General features: G+C 41.0%; 1 protein-coding gene across 1 annotated transcript in view; it reads left to right on the top strand.

The window, feature by feature from the left end:
* tbl1xr1a (tbl1x receptor 1a) overlaps window positions 1-15,557 on the top strand; it is a 34,988-nt gene extending 19,431 nt beyond the window's left edge. The window contains exons 3-16 of the mRNA XM_026345971.1: window positions 4,314-4,415; window positions 7,232-7,377; window positions 7,469-7,694; window positions 7,808-7,940; window positions 8,711-8,852; window positions 9,449-9,512; window positions 9,857-9,954; window positions 10,062-10,122; window positions 10,233-10,354; window positions 10,474-10,548; window positions 11,207-11,334; window positions 11,629-11,794; window positions 12,677-12,778; window positions 12,893-15,557. Coding sequence (XP_026201756.1) covers window positions 4,358-4,415; window positions 7,232-7,377; window positions 7,469-7,694; window positions 7,808-7,940; window positions 8,711-8,852; window positions 9,449-9,512; window positions 9,857-9,954; window positions 10,062-10,122; window positions 10,233-10,354; window positions 10,474-10,548; window positions 11,207-11,334; window positions 11,629-11,794; window positions 12,677-12,778; window positions 12,893-12,919 — 1,548 coding nt within the window. The 5' untranslated portion in view covers window positions 4,314-4,357 and the 3' untranslated portion in view covers window positions 12,920-15,557. The remainder of the gene's footprint in view (window positions 1-4,313; window positions 4,416-7,231; window positions 7,378-7,468; window positions 7,695-7,807; window positions 7,941-8,710; window positions 8,853-9,448; window positions 9,513-9,856; window positions 9,955-10,061; window positions 10,123-10,232; window positions 10,355-10,473; window positions 10,549-11,206; window positions 11,335-11,628; window positions 11,795-12,676; window positions 12,779-12,892) is intronic.
* Window positions 15,558-16,657: the final 1,100 nt, after the last annotated feature.

Consider the following 16,657-nt stretch of genomic DNA (forward strand, 5'->3'; position numbering starts at 1 on the left):
GCTCGATTGGTGCTTTGTCAAATTGGTTCTGACAGCAAGTAGCACATTACCACATATTGATAATGTCTTATTTTTATTGCGTCTCTTTGAGTGAAGCAAAGTCTTTGATTGGCTGTTTCATTAGCCTGTCTTTGGTCTAATGAATTATGTATGGTAGCTGATAACCCAAGGCAAATGTGATTCACGTGGTCATATTGATTTCATGTTGTGAGAAATAGACTTTCCTTCACTCTCATCAGTAGGAATTCACTCCTGCTTTCTCAGTGTCTCGACTCTCTGGAAAATAGGTTCCATGTTGCATGACTGTAATTGTTATGTCCTGATCTTCTTTTGGTGTTGATTTGTCTTTGATTTCTCTCTCTCTCTCTCTCTCTCGCTCTCGCTCTCGCTCTCGCTCTCTCTCTCGCTCTCGCTCTCTCTGTCCTTCTTTTTTCTGTCTCATTGAGCTGTGACTTGATATAAGATTTACTGTACAGGCCACTTAGCCACTGGCAGCAGTCACAAGGGGAGGGGGGGGAGGAGGAGGAGGGAAGAAATGTAGAGACGGAGATTCCCTTCTCTGCTCCCACTCCCCCACCTCTGTTCTCCCAAACTGTCAACACAGGCCGGTTGGTGGCTCCACAGTGCCACTGCAGTGGGATGGTGGTGGGGGGAACTGAAGCTCACTGTTTACAAACCAGTGGTCCTCCCCAGGCACTGCGGCTGTCAACTGGGATTTAAGCAGAGGATCTGACTGGTCTGTGACTCAACAGTCTGTAGGGTTTGTTTTATTTTTTACTCGATCATGTGCCTCCAATCGTGTTTAAATGTGTTGTTCAGGCCATCTGTTGTCACATCTGGTTCAACGAACATGCCTGCATGTTCTACAGCCTTCATATATTCAATACTTACCATTAAATATGATTATTTGCCATATGAACGTGTCTTGACCAAGATTATAATAGTTTTACATTTTCAAATCAGTTGTATTTTGATCATTAGTTATAATTAGTTTAGTTCTACCAAAGGTTTCCTTAGTATAGTTTTTATTTCAAAGGCTGATTTCCATGTCATTTTAGTTGGTTTTAGTCATTTTAGGGTTTAGTTAATTAAGCTTAAACTAACACTTCTTCTGTTGATATTGGGTTTTAGTGTCTTCACTACAGTCCATAAATTAGACCCACCTGCTTTCTGCAAAAGGTGTTAAATGGGGTGCATGCCAGCACTTCAGTCTGACTCAGTCAGAGCAGCGAGCAGGAAATTAGCCCTGGTTACCTGTCAAACAGCCAAAATAACATTTCAGAAGCAAACTTCATTATACAACGGTTCCTTCTCACACTGGCAAAGTTGTGTGTCAGTCAAATGTACAGTGAATGGGGATGCTTAGAATCATTGATTTTACTGAGTGTAATGAGCCACTGGCACATTATGCTACCGTGTATTGATCCTTTGTACCTTCAAGTTGGTTAACTAGTACTTATATAGATGGGTAGAGAGAGAGTTAAAGAAATAATAGATAATAGATGCATCAATACTGTAGAGACAGTGAGAGTGTGTCACTGAGTGTATGTCAGAATGAGAACTTGAGGCCTTGTGCTGTCTCCTTATGATTTCTTGCAACAGTTTGCTATATTTATATTTATGTGACCATTGTTTTGGTGGTTGTTACCAAGTACAGTAATAGTAGGAGTATAACTATCAAGGTTAGACAAATGTTCGTTGACTTCTGCCTCGAACAGCTGCGAGTGCTATCACTCGTATCAGTTTCAGTGCAGAGTTTCTGTTTATTGGTACAAATGCTGATTCAAAAGCCATTTTCCACTTTTCTGAAAACAAAAGTCGAAATAATTAGATAATATAATAGTCGGATAATTAGAAAAATGCCAGCCAGCACCACGCTGTTTGTTTTTCTGGTCCAGATAATTTGGAGCCAGTCAAGTCTTTCAATTAACTGAACATATTCTGAGGCTGTTTATATTTCCCAGCTGTGGTATGTTCACCAGTGGCCGTCATACCTTTATGTCATAAACGCATGCTAACCACGAAGTGCAGGGGCGTTGCATGTTTAAATGTTACCAGGCAGCTGAAATGTTTGCAGTAGGAAACTTTGGTAAATTAAAAGTGAGAGGAGCCTGACAGCTGCTCATAATTTAATACCAGGCCTAAGTACAGTATGTATGTAATGCCAGCCAGCCAGTTGTAAGAGCTGTCTCCAACACAGCACATTTTGCCACAGAGCACTGAGTTACTTAGTAGCAGCGTTTGTAATTAGTTAGTTACTTAATGATATGAGATGGGTTGCATTCTTTAGTCCTCCCCACTGTATAACTGACCCTCAGTACAATCTGCGTGCTGACAGCTGTCTCCATGGAAAAGATAAGGATCACTGAGCCAACATGCCAAAGAACCTCTACTGCTGCTGTCTTGGCCACGGAGCTGTTGCCCGTCTCCAGGGCCCCGAGCAGCTCAGCCGTGGCAGCCTTATACTCTTGTGAAGGTGATGCAACTGGCTCTGAGTCTGCAGTCTCTGTCTCTAGCGTAGAGTCTGTTGTTGTTGTTGTGGCCTGGCTATACCAGGTGAGCAAAAATTGTCAGTGGTCACATGAGTAGACACAGTGGCCCTCTGTAACTTTACACAATGCCATGTGTATTGTGTAATTGGATCCTGTTTGCTGATGCAGTAACCAGTTTCCCTTCAGCTTGACACAAACCTTTCATGTCATTGTCTTTTCTGATTACCACTGTGGAATTCTACTAGAACATGGCAGTTGATCAGAAAAACGAGAAACCTTTGTTAATAAAGTCCTGCTCAAGGCTTTCCTGGGCCAGACAATGAAAATTTAACATCCTGGGAAATGAAATGTAACCTAGTGCTCACAGTGCCCAGGAGACCTGGTTTCATCCACTTAAATGCCATTAAATGCACAGAAAGTCTGCTCCCACTGGGCCAGGGGGGTGCACTCACTGAGCTCTAGGCGTTACATGGCTCCTTATTCTCCAGGAAAATGGACTTTGACATCAGCTCTGGTGGGAAATGGTGTTAAGGCTAGGTGAAACCCGCTGAGAAGTTTGAATTGAGGAGCTTGCCCTATGCCAGACGGTTCGGGGAGCTCATATACAATCCCATTTCAACCTGTTGTTATCGGATCCATATGTGGATACTGGATAATGACATCTGATCACAGATCTCTGCTTTTGCACCTGCCAGTAATACAGTGTGTTGTTATCTCGATTCTGCCTGCACTTTGATTAGATCTCTGTATACACAAGCTGTAGGCTGAGCTGACTTGCGTGCCTACCACATTGTGCGTCAGGGGAAGATATGGAGTGTGCTATTTAGGGACAAATTAGCACTACAAAGGTCATGTGACAGATGTCTTCAGCTGAAGGCTTTCATGAGCAACTTCTAGTAGTGGTATTCTCCTTCTCTCCTTATTATAAATGGCATTTCTTACAAGTGGTTTTGGTCATGTTGCCTTATGGAGAAGTGTCATGATGTCCGGTCACAGTCAGAGAAGACTGTGTCAAAACAACAGACGATAGGTAATGCATAAACATTTCATCTTTTGTTGTGATGACAGCAGAAATATGGCACTGACATTGCAAATGAATCTGACTGGCCAACAGTGAACCTTCATAGGTGACATTCAGGCTTCAGGTTGTTCTGGACCATGTTTGTAAGTGGCAGGTGTCCAGCTCTCTATGGAACCGCTGGAGAAGATTGCTAGTGCAAGTTCAGCTAGCTTTTTTTTTTTTTGTTTTGTTTTGTTTTGTTCCTATTGTCTGTAGTGTTCTTCCAGACTTGCTTGTGGAGTTGGCAACTTTTCAACACATCAAGACACATTTTGCACCTCAAGAAACTAAAGCGTTCATCCAGGAGCAGTTTACTTTTATGTTTTTCTCCTCAGATATTTAGTTTTGCCTTGTATCTCACTTGTAAGTCGCTTCAGATTAAAGCATCTGCCAAATGACTAAATGTAAGAATGTACGCAGGCTGTACACAGTGCTTTAAGACCTGACTGACATCCAGTAAAATGCCAGATCACCAAGACCATCTTCAGAAGTGATCCAGTACTGATGCAGTCGCATTCTAACTGCAAGACAACAGATTTTTTGTATTTCACAAAATGCAATCCAAAATGCATTTACACAGGCAATAACAAACATTTGTTCCATATCCAAATAATGTAAATGTGAAAATAGATCTGTTACATTCCTCTATACGTTTTTCTAATCATATATTGTTTACATTGCAGTCAAATGATGTGTCCATGTGTCACGTTCATTAAGCAGCAATTCTTCTCCCTTCACTGATCAATCTCTCTGTTTCTCAGGCTAGGTGTGAGCGTGCTGACCTCATGGTGTAACAGGAGTAAAGATGAGCATTAGCAGTGATGAGGTCAACTTCCTGGTCTACAGATACCTACAGGAGTCAGGTATGCACTTTACTCCTAATGATCAGCCACTGCTCTACTGATTGCATTGAACGTTCTTGTGGAAAATGAACAGACTGGTAATGAAGTCTTATTATGGATTTCATTCTTGCCAATCCCCTTTTCACATCCACTTTATATAAATATTAAGTATAACATGGACAGTGGCTGGACTATGAAGTATAACAGAGTCCTGTTGAACTAAAGCAATAGTTTTACTTTATTATGGTCTGGAAATATATTGTGAAATAGTTTAAATAGATTTTGGAATTTCATGGTTTTCTGCATTGCTTTGTTATAAAATGTGATCTGAACTTCATCATCTAAGTCGAGAGCATTAACAAATATAATGTGTCTAAAATAATGTAACATTCTCATGTCTTTGAGAACAACCATAAAAACCTCCCAGTGATAGTGGCAGCAATAACCTCAACCAGACACTAGCTGTGGATCAGACCTGCACATTATTCAGGAGGACTTTTAACCCATTCTTCCTGCAGAACTGCTTTAGCTCTGTCATATTCTTGGGACGTCTCGTGTGTGTGGCTCTCTTCAGAATTTTTCGTGTTATTATTTTAGGCTCATTAAATTAGTTAATAATCTTGACTTAGATGAAGATCAAACAATGTTGTATGAGAAATTAATGCAGAAAACCATGAAACTTCAAAAGGTTCACATACATGTTTGTTTTACCAGGCTAACTTCACCTACTAAATGAATGTGGAGAGAAAAGACTTCCTGTGTTGGTGCTTGTAAATGACTTCTATCCTGTCTGCACTAGGAGCAGCTGCATGTTGGTTTGTTAGGTCAACATGATGGCTGTGTATACAACAACACAATCAATGTGGGTTCGCTTTGTAGACTGTAGTGAAGATAAACAGCACTGCCTGTCTACTGCGCGTGTAGGGTTCTTTTTAGTGGGATAGAGCAAGTGCCAATTGTCTTCTCATTATTGCTGGTGAATACTGCATTGATGTAGCGCCTTCACTATGTGAGCAGGGCGAGAGGCTCACTTTGAGCCACACAGTATACAGCAACATGCAAAGTACAGCCTCTTTTAATTCTATGTGTTTGAGTAAAAGCAGAATAAAAATCATCTGGTTGTAGCACGTCTTAGTTCTCAGACAAACAACATAGAACTTTTTTCACTGTACCATTATTTATTTAATAAAAATGAAGCAAACAAACAAAAGAAACATGGGCACTACTAAGTACCCCCTTACTACTTCCATACAGGGTCAAGTTACAGCCAAGTTCTCATAATCATCAGTCCTTGATTAATCAAAGCAGAGGTTTTGGCAGTTTGCTGGTCTGGAGCATTCAGGTGTGATTTATCACAATGTCAGAAGGTACAGAAATAAGCAATGGTGTTAGAGAAGCAGTTGGTGCTGCACACCTATGTGGAGGTGGTTATAAAACAATTTCCGAACAATGTGGAATTCAACATTTTACAGTGAGAAAGTTTAACAAATGGAAAACCTTCAAGACAGTTGCTAGCCTCCCCAGGAGCGGACGTCCCAGCAAGTTCACCCCAAAGTCAGACCGTACAATGATCAGAGAACTACAAAAAACCCAAGAGCTACATCTCCACGCCACACGTCTCAATGAGCTTGTTTAATGTTAGAGTCAATGACAGCACTGAACAGCACAAACGCCTCTTACCCACCATCAAGCACAGCAGTGGAGGGGGTGATGATTTGGGCTTGTGCTGCAGCCATAGGACCTGGGTACCCTGGAGTTATCGAGTCGACCATGAATGCCTCTCTGAAGCTTGATTAATACTGGCTCTTACAACAGGACAACGATCCGAAGCACACCAGTAAATCGACATCAGAATAAATGAAGAATTAAGGATTAGAAACAGTACAATCAATATCCAGACAAGAAATTTGTGCATATGGAATAACTAAAAACCTCAATGAACCAAAGCTATCATGTACAGAAGAATGGGCTAAAATTCAGTGTGATAAACTGATAAAGACATACTTGAAGTAATGACTTCAAGGTATCGCAGAGAGAACAAAACATAATATTGAAAATGAGTCTTCACTCTGATTAATACACCCAGGCTTCCTGGCCTTTGTTTTGGGAAACTCTATAGGTGTGACTGGCAATAACCTTTATCTAGCTGCGGTGAGCTATGTAAACCAAAACCGTTGTTTCAGTGCAAAGGAGGCTGCTGGAAGGCTTAGCCCAGCTGGCACTGCTCTGCTGTTCTGTGTGTGACAGTGAAAGCTGCACAGTGTATAACTTGTGGTTTCATCTCTCACTCACATATAGACTCAACGATTTGGGGGCTTTTTTGAATATTTCTCCAGTAAGACAAACGTGGTGTAGACAGTGGGAATCCCAAGGTCGTGTTCTATTTCCTGATTGAAATCTTAACAGAAGGTTCGGCAGCATAACGGATATAAACACATATCAGTGTAGATGCATTTTGCTGACGCCATTGATTGCATTTAGATTATCACGTCAGTATTTTATTGCATTGTAACAAGAGAAGTGATGTAACAAACGCTTATGTTGGGTATTCATTTCAATGATCTGTAAACTTTCCTCAGATGTCAGATGCAGCCTGAGGGTCCAGATAGAGAAATGCTCAAAAATGTTCAGTAGCAGCAGCGCCGTGTAAAGAAAGAAATGGAGACATAGATTTGATCCCATTTAACGTGAACCTACAGTAGCTTCAGATATTTACATGCTTTCACTTGTTGCATAATGTAGAAGGGAAATACTGTTAGCTGTCATATAAAGCATCCCACTGCCTTCCAGTGGTCAAAATGCACTCTCCATCTCATCATTTCTCTTCTCCTTTTCAGGGTTCTCCCACTCAGCCTTTACATTTGGTATAGAGAGTCACATCAGCCAGTCCAACATCAATGGTGCTCTGGTTCCCCCTGCTGCCCTCATCAGCATCATCCAGAAGGGCCTGCAGTACGTCGAGGCCGAAGTCAGCATCAATGAGGTGGGATGCAAGAAAGATCAATCGTGCTGATCTCCTTCTCGCTTCTTTTGTGTGTTCTCTGCAACTCAGTCCATTTCTTCATGCTCCGTAGGATGGGACTTTATTTGATGGGCGGCCCATTGAGTCTCTGTCGCTGATCGATGCCGTGATGCCAGATGTTGTTCAGACGCGGCAGCAGGCCTACCGGGACAAGATGGCCCAGCAGCAGGCGGCCGCTTCAGCACCCGCATCTGCCACTGGAGGCAGCATCACCGGTAATGCGAAGAACGGAGAGAATACTGCCAACGGGGAGGAGAACGGAGCCCATGCCTTAGCAAGTAAGATAGTATCTATATGCAGTATCTTTCTCAACTTGAACAACGTGTTCACTTAAAAATCTAAGCAATCTAAGCGACTTAACTTACCCCGAAACTGAAACTCTGAAACTCAGACAACCACGCAGACTTGATGGAGGTGGATGGAGATGTGGAGATCCCTCAGAACAAGGCCATGGTCTTGAGGGGCCATGAGTCAGAGGTCTTCATCTGTGCCTGGAACCCAGTCAGCGATCTGCTAGCTTCAGGGTGAGTGACCTCAGACAGTGGTCTGAATCCTAGTGCATACTGAAAGTGTCAGATCCCATTCACTTATTGGACATTTTATTGTATTGGAAATGTAATATTCCACAGTTTTACCATCTGAAGTCAAAAGTGGCTCCAAAATAGTTTAGTAATAAAATATCGAAAACATCACAGCTACAGAGCTATCTTTTAGAAAAGGCTTCAACAATCTGAAAGAAGCCAGTGAAATCCTGGAGGAATTGTGTCGTCCAGACCACTACAGCCGAATAACTAATATTATTCCTCTGGCAGTGTAATAAAACAGAGAGCAGCTGCAACCAGAAAATGTACAGTATACAGTTAAACAGTGTATACAATTATTAATCAACTTTCAGTGTTGTGGTATGTTTTGGACAATTTAGTTGTTGCAATTGATCATTCAAAGCAAGCTAAAGCTAAGGTGGACTTACTAAACTTAAGCTTTGTACTGTCCCTGAATGCCTCACACTACAGCTGCTGCTAAGAAGCTGCTAACACTATGCTGTCGCTTACCTAATGTAAAAATAAAACGATAATAAGGAACAAATACTGGAATTGAATAAGGAATAAGACCTCAGTGTGACCACTTGAGCTGTATGAAGCAGCAGTGTAATTAATATTACTTATGTAACTAAAGTTAAAGGCCCTGTGGTATCCCAGACAGACATTTGAACCCAATGCACTGGAACGAGTGACATCTATGGCTAACAGCTAGACCAGTATGGCAGTGTGAAATGCTTCTGTGTGTCTCTCAGGTCTGGTGATTCGACAGCTCGTATCTGGAACCTGAGCGAGAACAGTACAAGCAGCTCAACGCAGCTTGTCCTGAGACACTGCATACGAGAGGGAGGCCAGGACGTCCCTAGCAACAAAGACGTCACCTCGCTAGACTGGAATGTAAGGGCACTAACACCGATGCACACAACATGACTCACGCTGTATGGGTGTGTTCTTCAAAGTATGAGTGATAGTGGAAATCATGCTGAATGGGAAAGTACTGCTTCGTTTGTTTTAATGGTTCCTGTCAACATTTTTATGAGCAAAATTCGGAGATGGTGGTTGCGAATATTATTGTTTAAAAGATCTGGTCACTGGAAAAACATGTAGAATTTGTTGTGTACTAAATGCACTGCATGTACAGTCCCAGATACACCAAAGTAAAACAAATGCATCATCACAGAGGAACTCCCAGAGTGCCCCTGAACATGACTGTTAATGACATCTAGCAGCGGACGTGTATTAGAGACTGGAATTTTTTCCTTCATTTCAGCCAGTGGGCTGTAAACCTGAGCCAAAGGCAGAAGCACAAATTTCCTGGACAGCGTCCATGCTGATGAGAAACACAGGCCTTTCTCACAATAACCACTGAATCACAGCAAATGTTGAATCAGCCTGGAGTCTTCAGACAAATACTGCAACTGACAAAGACAAACACGGGCGGGCAAACTTGTAGGAGAACTAATTAACTTGACGTCTCTCTTTCACTCTGACAGAGCGAGGGCACGCTGCTAGCAACAGGCTCCTATGATGGCTTTGCCAGGATATGGACGAAGGATGGTGAGATTCTTTTAATTGTATAGTATAATGTAAGGGGGTCATGTTGCATCATATTTTTATATATATAATAATATATGTCAATATTATGAAAGTTTGATTAAAACAAAGTTTGTGGAAGCCCTGATAGTGACTGTGGTGGTTGTTGTTTTTGTTGTTGTTGTTCAGCCTGTATGTCACATGGCTTAAGTCAATCTGTGAACAATGCCTCCACCTAGTGGCTGATTTGCATGGTACCACTGAATCAGTTTGATTCAGGTGTCAACCCTGTTTGTGGTATTGAGACCCAGAATGTCGTCTAGTTGTAGATCTTTATTACAGATTTTGTTCCTTTTGTGTGTCCACAGGTAACCTGGCCAGCACACTCGGCCAACACAAAGGTCCCATCTTTGCCCTTAAGTGGAATAAAAAAGGCAATTTTATCCTGAGTGCAGGAGTAGACAAGGTATCATGATAAAATATAAGGCTAATCACTTCTGATGTGATCTTTCAGTACTTTGATTACTGTTAAGTCATGTTGCTCTAACTGTCTATGTGCACATGTACTCTCAGACAACAATCATATGGGATGCTCACACAGGAGAAGCCAAACAACAGTTTCCCTTCCATTCAGGTATGAAAGCGTCTCCCCCACTATTACTACAATTTAGAATTCTCCACTCTTCCAGTAGCTGTTAACGTCAGGGAATGTAACACAAACATGTCTCCGTTTATCTCCCACAGCTCCAGCACTAGATGTGGATTGGCAAAGCAACAACACGTTTGCCTCCTGTAGTACAGACATGTGTATCCACGTCTGTAAACTAGGACAGGACAGACCCATTAAAACATTCCAGGGACACACAGTAAGTGGCATTTATATAAATGGCGTCCTTGGAGGAAGGCTAGACGTCCTATACTCATATACAATATATAACATTTTAGAAACGCATACACTGTATCGTTCCTCTTCGTCTCTTTCCAGAATGAAGTAAATGCAATCAAGTGGGATCCCACAGGGAACCTGCTAGCCTCCTGCTCAGATGACATGACGTTGAAGGTGAGTTGAGAAGTAAATTAATCCTGTATGTAATATTGGAAGTCTTATATTTAACACTGATGAAAGTGACAGTATTGACCTGAAAGTGCTGAGCCGTAGTGGCATGACGCACTTAGCTAACATCAAATAACACATCGCATTGATATAATAGACATGGATTACATAATTACATCAATTTGCATGGAATGTGTCGATGCATTACAGTGTTTATATTTCTTTTAAATTGTGCCAGCTCCCACTTCCTGACATGCTGAATCGTCTTTTTCCCAAACTGTATTTTTAAACAGAGACCTTATAAAATGCAGTGTCACATTAACAGCAGTTTACGAGCATCTGACAACAAAACATCCAGAGGCTCTCTGACCTCTAATTGATGAGGCAGCAGCACTGTATATATTACAGTGAGTTATGCCTGATTGTTGGTTGCTGGTATCAGTGCCTGATGCCAACAAAAGACTCTTATGGACAGTTTGACAACTCGAATATGTTAATGAGTTGTCATACATCGTGATACATCAGTGATTATGTAAACACAGTGCAATAACTAGGCCGACAGATGCTCCCGGCTCAGTATGTCACAACACAGAATTAAAAGAAAAGGATGATGATTATTTTAAATGTATTTCTTATTTTACTTTGGGGGTTTTCGTGTTTTCAGATCTGGAGTATGAAGCAGGACTCGTGTGTCCATGACCTGCAGGCCCACAGTAAAGAAATCTACACCATCAAATGGAGCCCCACGGGCCCTGGAACCAACAATCCCAGCGCTAACCTTATGCTAGCCAGGTGTGTGTGTGTGTGTGTGTGTGTATGTGTATTCAAAAACCCAGGATGATTATTGTTATTAGATACTGTTGAAGTAAAGAAGTATCCACTTGTCTTTTAGCTTGCTGCATACACCACATTTGTAGCTACTCACTACTACTACTAGTTATCCTTCTGGCTAGTTTGGGATAGATATGATTTGTGGTTAGGGCTGCCTGCTTCTGTTGAGTTTTTTTTTTTTTTTTCATATGTCCCCTTCTACCTTGATTGTCATGTCCCTATTTAACAGTTTGTCCCTGTTTGCTGTCTCCACAGTGCATCATTTGATTCCACAGTTCGTCTTTGGGACGTGGAGAGAGGCATCTGTATCCATACGCTCACTAAACACCAAGAGCCAGTCTACAGCGTGGCTTTCAGCCCTGATGGTCGGCATCTGGCCAGTGGCTCTTTTGACAAATGCGTGCACATCTGGAATACACAGGTAGGAGTTCTAGGAGGAGAGACAGCTCAAAATAGTTACGAATCTGATTCTAACTACAAAAAAATTATCATAATGGCATTATTTTAGATGAGTTAATAGCCAGTTAAGACCGAATGAGGCAGGTGTCAACCATGTCAAAAAGAACACTTATATATATACCACATCACGCTGGTTATGCAAAAAATGTTACTAACTATAAATATATAGTAGCTGCAGGGTTCCATCAAACTGCAGTGTGGTCTTAAAACAGTTAGAGCTACCTACTGTTTTAACTGTAGCATGAGAATTTTATAACTGCACTTTTTATATTAAATATGGCTCCAACTAATACACATGCTCTGTAAGAGTTATTCATATGAGCTGCATTTATATGCTCTGAACTAATCAGACTGCTCAGGGAAATTGGGTAATGCAGGTAATCAAAAGACAAGTTTATATGCAGTTAAGAAGCCAAAAGACAAGTTTATATGCAGTTAAGAAGCCTGGTTAATGGAAATTGTTGTATGTAGCAGATGAGTAATCTGATGTCTCCTCTACACGACTTTTTCTGTTTGAATGTGGCTCACACATTTGAATAGAAGGTGCTGCTTCCTGACGGGCAACATTGTGTCAGTCTTTGGATGGATTTTGTGATTAACTATGAACATAGTGGAAGATTTAGCAACTAAAGACATTCAATGTTGAACCTACATAGTGGAGAAGACTGCCACCATGTAGTCTTATGTGCACTGCTAGGACTAGAACCTTTTGGGTAAAATACAGCAATATGGGGGGAAAAGCTTTAGAAGTTTCCATAAAATGATTTAATTTTGTACTGGAATAAGTTTAAAACTAACCTAAACTCTTTGCCATCACTCTCTGCCTCTGTCTTCCGTGTCTCAGACGGGCGCTCTAGTCCACAGTTACAGAGGGACGGGGGGAATCTTTGAGGTTTGCTGGAACGCAGCAGGAGACAAAGTGGGAGCCAGCGCATCAGACGGATCTGTAAGTCTACACAGTGCTGGACTGGATGTGTCTGTGTACCTACAGTTTTGAGTTTTAATTGTTACATATTTTCTCTTAGCTCTGAGCTTGGTCTTTTTGCTTTTATTTTCTCAGGTGTGTGTACTAGACCTTCGGAAATAGTGCTGCTGTTTGTTGGAAGCCATGGACCGACCATGAATGTGTACATAGCCAAATGACTGTCCCTGCCTGCCCTGCGTACTGCTCATGCTTACGACTATGGCCCCGCCCACTGACGGACAGGAAGCAGGAATCAGGAACAGGATGCAAGCACCCGACACAGCAGGTCCACACACAGGGATGAACAGATGGATGGACAGACAGACAGATGGACAGATAAACGGGCAGATGGAAGCGCCCCTCTCTATCTGTGCAGACTCTTACAGAGATGCAGAAGGGACACAGCGAAAAAAAAAAAAAAAAAACTGAACAAAAAAAAAAGTTACAGATCCGTATATGTACCAAAATTTGGAAGCTACTTTGCTTTTTGAACTTTAGACCATGCTCATCATTATCAAAATGAAAAACAATGAAAAAAGTGTTGATCTTTGTTACTAGTTGGATCTCATTGTGCAGACATATCAACTTCTCCACCATAAATTACAATGGCACTTAGCATTTTTTTTGTTTTGTTTTGTTCTTTGTTTTTTTTATTTCAGATCCACAATTTCAATGTTTTTATATTTTTTATCGGGGGGGGGGGGGGGGGTTGCAGGCTGTTCAGGTTAGAGTTTTATTGAGTGGAGAAGTGCGTACACACAAACACTCTTGGACACGCACATCAGACGGTTCTCAAAAAAAAACAAAGAGTCCTTGTCATAATTTCAAACCTAAAGAATTTGTATTCTTGGTGTAGAGGGCTCAGCAGTTGTTAGTGGGTCAACATGCAGTAATTCATGTATTGGCTTCTCCAGAGACATGCTACATAAACAGCTCCTGTTTATCCACAGTCTTCGATCTTAGCAGTTCACCGACTGATTGGACAAAGTCAAATTAGAAAAGAAGCAGATTGTTCCATTTGAATGTTGGAGGCTTTTCAGAGTTAAATGTAATGCAGAAGTCAGTCATGTCCCATCTCAAGTCATATTATCAGCCGGTGGGATTTTCAGCAGTTCTGTATTTTTACTAAAACCCACATAAATGTATAAATCCTTTGAATGGCATTGATCAGACATCAAATATTTCTAATTTGATTTACACGTACACACTTTTAATACAGTTTGGGATGCATACACAGACACATTCATGAAGATAACGGCAACTCTGTACAGGGACAAGAGAACATGACTAGTTAAATTTGACTGAACAACGTCAAAACAAAAAAAAAATGTTGACTAGGACAACTTTGATACATGAAATGAGCTGTTAAGTTAACTTTTACAGCACGTGGACTGCACATATGCTGGAAGTGTAAACACCGTGAACAGTGCGCGCTAACGCAGATCTTTAGCTGCATGTGGATATCTGTAGAAAGTCAGTCCAAGGTGATGAAGTGCTCATACACGAATGCCATTATGGAGGCGCAAAAGTATAAATTAGCCTTAAGCTAGTGAGAAGAAAAATGTCAACTGATCATTCCGATAAAATTACTGTGCTGCTTTAAGTTTTTTGGAGATTGGAGCTTTTCAGAGGTAGAAACTCTGGAGTAGAAATGATGTCGGTGTGTTAAACTACAGACGGCAGAGCCAAAGAAAAATGCAAGAGGAGACGGCAAAGTGATGTATATGAGAGAACACTAACTTCTTTGCTTAGCCCCACGTAGAGCATAAAATGAATCGAATACGGTTGGTGAGGAAAACGTATAGCACTGTAAAGTAAATAGGAAGTAGTTTTTGACACAGCTGCTAGCTAGCTGTAATAAGCTAGCTAGCTTAGCTACGCTACGGTCTACAATTAGCCATATCTGCCTAAGGTGAGGTCTATTTTTCAATCATTCAGTCATTACCACTGACGTCTACTGACCAAATGTTTATCTGGAGTTTTCAAATTTGCTGGTTTACCTACTTTTTTCTATCAGGAGGGGGGTGTACTGTATGTTTCTTGGCTCTGCTCGGTTAAGGGTTTAATTGAAAGAATACTTCATATTCCAGGGAAGCTCTGCCTCTGAGACTTGTCTAACTTTTTTTTTTTTTATTATTTTTTTTTCTGCTGACATTTTTCTTACATATTTCTGTGGCATGTAGTGGAGGACTCAAATCTACAGTCTCATACCCGCGTTAAAGGATTGTGCTTTTGTTTTCGTGTTGAGTCTTGATTGATCCCTGGCAAGAGGTTGCTTTTCAGACTGAAGCCCAAAAATCAGACGGGACATGAAAGCAATGTCTGGACATTTGAACTAGTTTGTTGTTCCTGTCACGATCTGCAGCGGAAGCCGTGACGTATTTGAATGAATCTGCCCAGTCGTCCTCATTCTCGTTTCTTTGACGCCAAAATTCCATTCATTTTTTAATCCGAGGTTCCCAATTACAAAATATTTTATACTCTTTTAAGGACAAATTTAAAGTTACCTTTTTTGTAATTACATTGTAGATTTGAAAATAATGTGAATTGATCTATTGGCAGTGTTAATTTACATGTTATATAAATTGGAAAAGTTTTGTTTTGTTACTTTGATGCTTTTGCAAAGTAAAGGTTGACCCTGTAATGTAAGGCTTATTGAGCTGAGCTGTCATTCTGAAGGCACCTTGCCTGGGAAATTTTCTCCAGGAGCAAATTACCACTAAATTTGTCTATGTTTTAATAAAGAAATGTTTTACTTTTTCTTTTGCTTGAATCTTTTTGGGAAACTTTGTCCCAGGTAAAGACTTTCTCCAGAAACCCCTCATGGCTTAGACATAAATTAATTCAACAACAGGTTGCTCTGGGAGGAGTTATATCTGTCTCAGATGTTCTCATGCTATTGGGCATTTTGGGAACACAGAAGAACTTTAAGAGATTTTCATGACTTTGCTCAGTCGGTTTTTCTCAGTTCACCCAAACTTAAGTGCTGTGTTTTCAAACCCTTGAGAACCTGCTGACAGCCCCTTTCTTGCTCTTCTTTGAAGATGTAGCATGTAGCACATTCTTAATTATTTTACTGTGATGGGGCTTTTTTTTAACCCATGCACATCAGAAGCTCACAATTGAGACAAATTGAATTTCATAGCTGAGCTAAACCTTAGTGGCCAGCATCAAACCACTAATCTGCAGATGTTAAACCCAGTGATCGATCATCAGGAACTGGCCACAATGGAGTCATTACCACATATTTTAATTGAATTTTGCCCTTACTCTTCAGGTTTGCCTAAGCTTCGAAAGTTTAAGCTTTATTCAGATTTGACAAAACCAAAAGCTGCCTCCAGAGCAGCCCTGCTTCTGAGAACATTTCCACGACCACAACTTAGCCATTTCTGCTGTATTTCCTGTAAGAAACTGGAGGTTTCTACAAATAGTTACCAAGGTTTCACTTGTTCCTATTAAGAGTCCTGTGTACTTATTTGGTTTGTCTCCCCTGTATTCATAGCCGACAGTAACATTTCATATAACTATCTTGCACAGGTAAAATGCTCCGATGTGTTCATGCCATCTTTAGGGCAGTGCCATGCAGTTTGTGTGAAGGTGGCCATCCTGACGTCAGCCTTTCTGTGCCACCATAGCAGAGCATCACACCCAGCAGCGTTTCTTCAGTGTGTCTCTAAGCCTTTGTTTTGTTTTGGGGTTTTTTTCTTTCTGCAACTTATATCGCATCGATCTGTTCTCATTTAAGTTAGATCAGTGAAACAAAGTCCAGAATAAAATATATTTTGATAATAGTTTGAGTTTTTATTTGTGTGTTTGTGTGTGTGGAGACATTGAGAGATAAGGAGAGGAGTAGATTGAAGC

The sequence above is a fragment of the Anabas testudineus genome, chromosome 4 (genome assembly GCF_900324465.2).
Source record: "Anabas testudineus chromosome 4, fAnaTes1.2, whole genome shotgun sequence".
NCBI lineage: Eukaryota > Metazoa > Chordata > Actinopteri > Anabantiformes > Anabantidae > Anabas > Anabas testudineus.